Source organism: Carlito syrichta, unplaced genomic scaffold, assembly GCF_000164805.1.
Source record: "Carlito syrichta isolate Samal-C Ts95f unplaced genomic scaffold, Tarsius_syrichta-2.0.1 Scaffold126536, whole genome shotgun sequence".
NCBI lineage: Eukaryota > Metazoa > Chordata > Mammalia > Primates > Tarsiidae > Carlito > Carlito syrichta.
In genome coordinates this window covers 1-2,061 of record NW_007070632.1, presented here as the reverse complement: position 1 = coordinate 2,061, position 2,061 = coordinate 1, and the positions used below count along the sequence as shown (strand labels likewise).

Below are 2,061 nucleotides of genomic sequence, written 5' to 3'. Positions count from 1 at the left end.
GTTCTGCAGGGTGCGGGCAGGGTGGGTCTGGGAGCAGTGCCGCCCTCTTGTTCTCCCCCCACAGAGCAACAGCGAGCTCGCCATCCTGTCCAACGAGCACGGCTCCTACAGGTACACGGAGTTTCTGACCGGCCTGGGCAAGCTCATCGAACTTAAGGACTGTCAGCCAGACAAGGTGTACCTCGGCGGCCTGGATGTGTGTGGCGAGGATGGCCAGTTCACCTACTGCTGGCACGATGACATCATGCAAGGTACGCTGCAGTTCCCGTGGCAGGCACCCTCCCATCCACTCCCGCTGGCCCCAGGAGGCCTCTTGAGGGCCTGGGTTCAGCCGTGTGGACGTCGAGGCCCTAGTGGAGCTGGCAGCTCTGCCTCCAAGGCTCTGCCACCAGCTGGGGCCAGAGGACACAATCCCCGCTGTCCCAGAGCCCCTGAGAAACCCAGAGGTGCCCTGATGAGAGGCACAGAAGCCAGCACGGGCTCCACGAGTCCAGCTCCGCCTGTCCCGCCCCACAGCCGTCTTCCACATTGCCACCCTGATGCCCACCAAGGACGGGGACAAGCACCGCTGTGACAAGAAGCGCCACCTGGGCAACGACTTCGTGTCCATCGTCTACAACGACTCTGGGGAGGACTTCCAGCTCGGCACTATAAAGGTGAGTGAGAAGCCCTGAGGTGGGCGAGGCTGAGCTCCTGCACGGTGGCCCGAGTGGGGGTGGTGAGCACTGCCGGGTGGGCAGGTCTTCCTCTCTGAGCCATGCAGTGAGGCTGATGTGGCAGCCCGCCCCCGAGGCATCCATAAAGCAGGTCATTGTGGTTGTCTCAGCCACTCAGCTTCTGTTTCCTTGTCTGTAAAATGGAGTCAGTGGCAGCTGCTGCTGAGGCTTTTGTCAGGAGTAACAACTTGTGTGTGCTGCTTACCAGGGTGCATGGCGCATAGTCGGTGCTGCTTTGTGTCTGTCCAGGGCAGTGCTCAGGGCCGACCCCCTCACTTGGCTGCCATCACAAGCCATTGGTAGGCCCCGGCACTGCCGTGTTCTAGAGAGGATGCTGGGGCTTGTCATGTGGGGGGTGGTGAGCACCATTGTGGCAGAGAGAACCGGGCACAGCCCAGGCAGGGCAGGTTGGCTGGCAGGCCACACTCTGAGGGCACTGAGACTTTCTGAGTGCCCCAGGAGGCCATGGGATGCACTGAACAAAGACCCCAAGGCTGCTGGACAGTCTGGCCAGGTCAGACATTCTCGAGATAGATGAGTGAGGAGGGAGAGGATCCCGGAGCCTGAGGAAGGTATGGTAGAGCTGCTGAGGGGAGCCCAGACACCAGGGCCAACAGGGACTTGGATGTGTGGCTTGAGAGACCTGGGGTTACCGGCAGGTGGAGATGTCTGGGCCACAGCTCCAGCACATGCAGGTGCTGGGGTCCAGGTGTGGGTGGGCTTAGCCAGGGAGGGGGACCTCACGGCCCCCAGCCAGCAAGATGAATGTTTAGGTGCAGACAGACATCCAGCACTGGTGAGGCAGGGGCAGAAAGCAGCCCTTGGGACACACTCCGTGCCAGGGTGACTCCTCCTCTTGCTGGGCAGGGCCAGTTCAACTTTGTCCACGTGATCATCACCCCATTGGACTACGAGTGCAACTTGGTGTCACTGCAGTGCAGGAAAGGTGAGGTCCAGGAGGAGCGGGCGGGTAGCACTTTGGGCCCTGAGCCTGGTGTGACTGCCATGTCTTCCCAGACATGGAGGGCCTTGTGGACACCAGTGTGGCCAAGATTGTGTCTGACCGCAACCTTCCCTTCGTGGCCCGTCAGATGGCCCTGCATGCCAATGTGAGTTGGGGTAGCATCCCCGTGCAGAAGGGTGGGATGGGCTTCCGTGCCACTGGACGGCAGGCTCACCCCTGCCCATCCCCAGATGGCCTCACAGGTGCATCACAGCCGCTCCAACCCCACTGACATCTACCCCTCCAAATGGATTGCCCGGCTCCGCCACATCAAGCGCCTCCGCCAGCGGGTAGGGGACAGGGCTCCCCCAGGGACATGCAGTTGCTAACGGGGGGGGGGGG

At 61.9% G+C, this 2,061-nt stretch overlaps 1 protein-coding gene across 1 annotated transcript in view; it reads left to right on the top strand.

Annotated features, from left to right (window-relative positions):
- Positions 1–2,048, top strand: part of TSC2 (tuberous sclerosis 2) — a 36,160-nt gene extending 34,112 nt beyond the window's left edge. Inside the window, 5 exon segments of the mRNA XM_021707861.1 lie at positions 65–251; positions 517–656; positions 1,584–1,662; positions 1,734–1,825; positions 1,911–2,048. Of these exon segments, the coding sequence (XP_021563536.1) occupies positions 65–251; positions 517–656; positions 1,584–1,662; positions 1,734–1,825; positions 1,911–2,048 (636 nt within the window).
- The last annotated feature ends 13 nt before the right edge of the window (positions 2,049–2,061 follow it).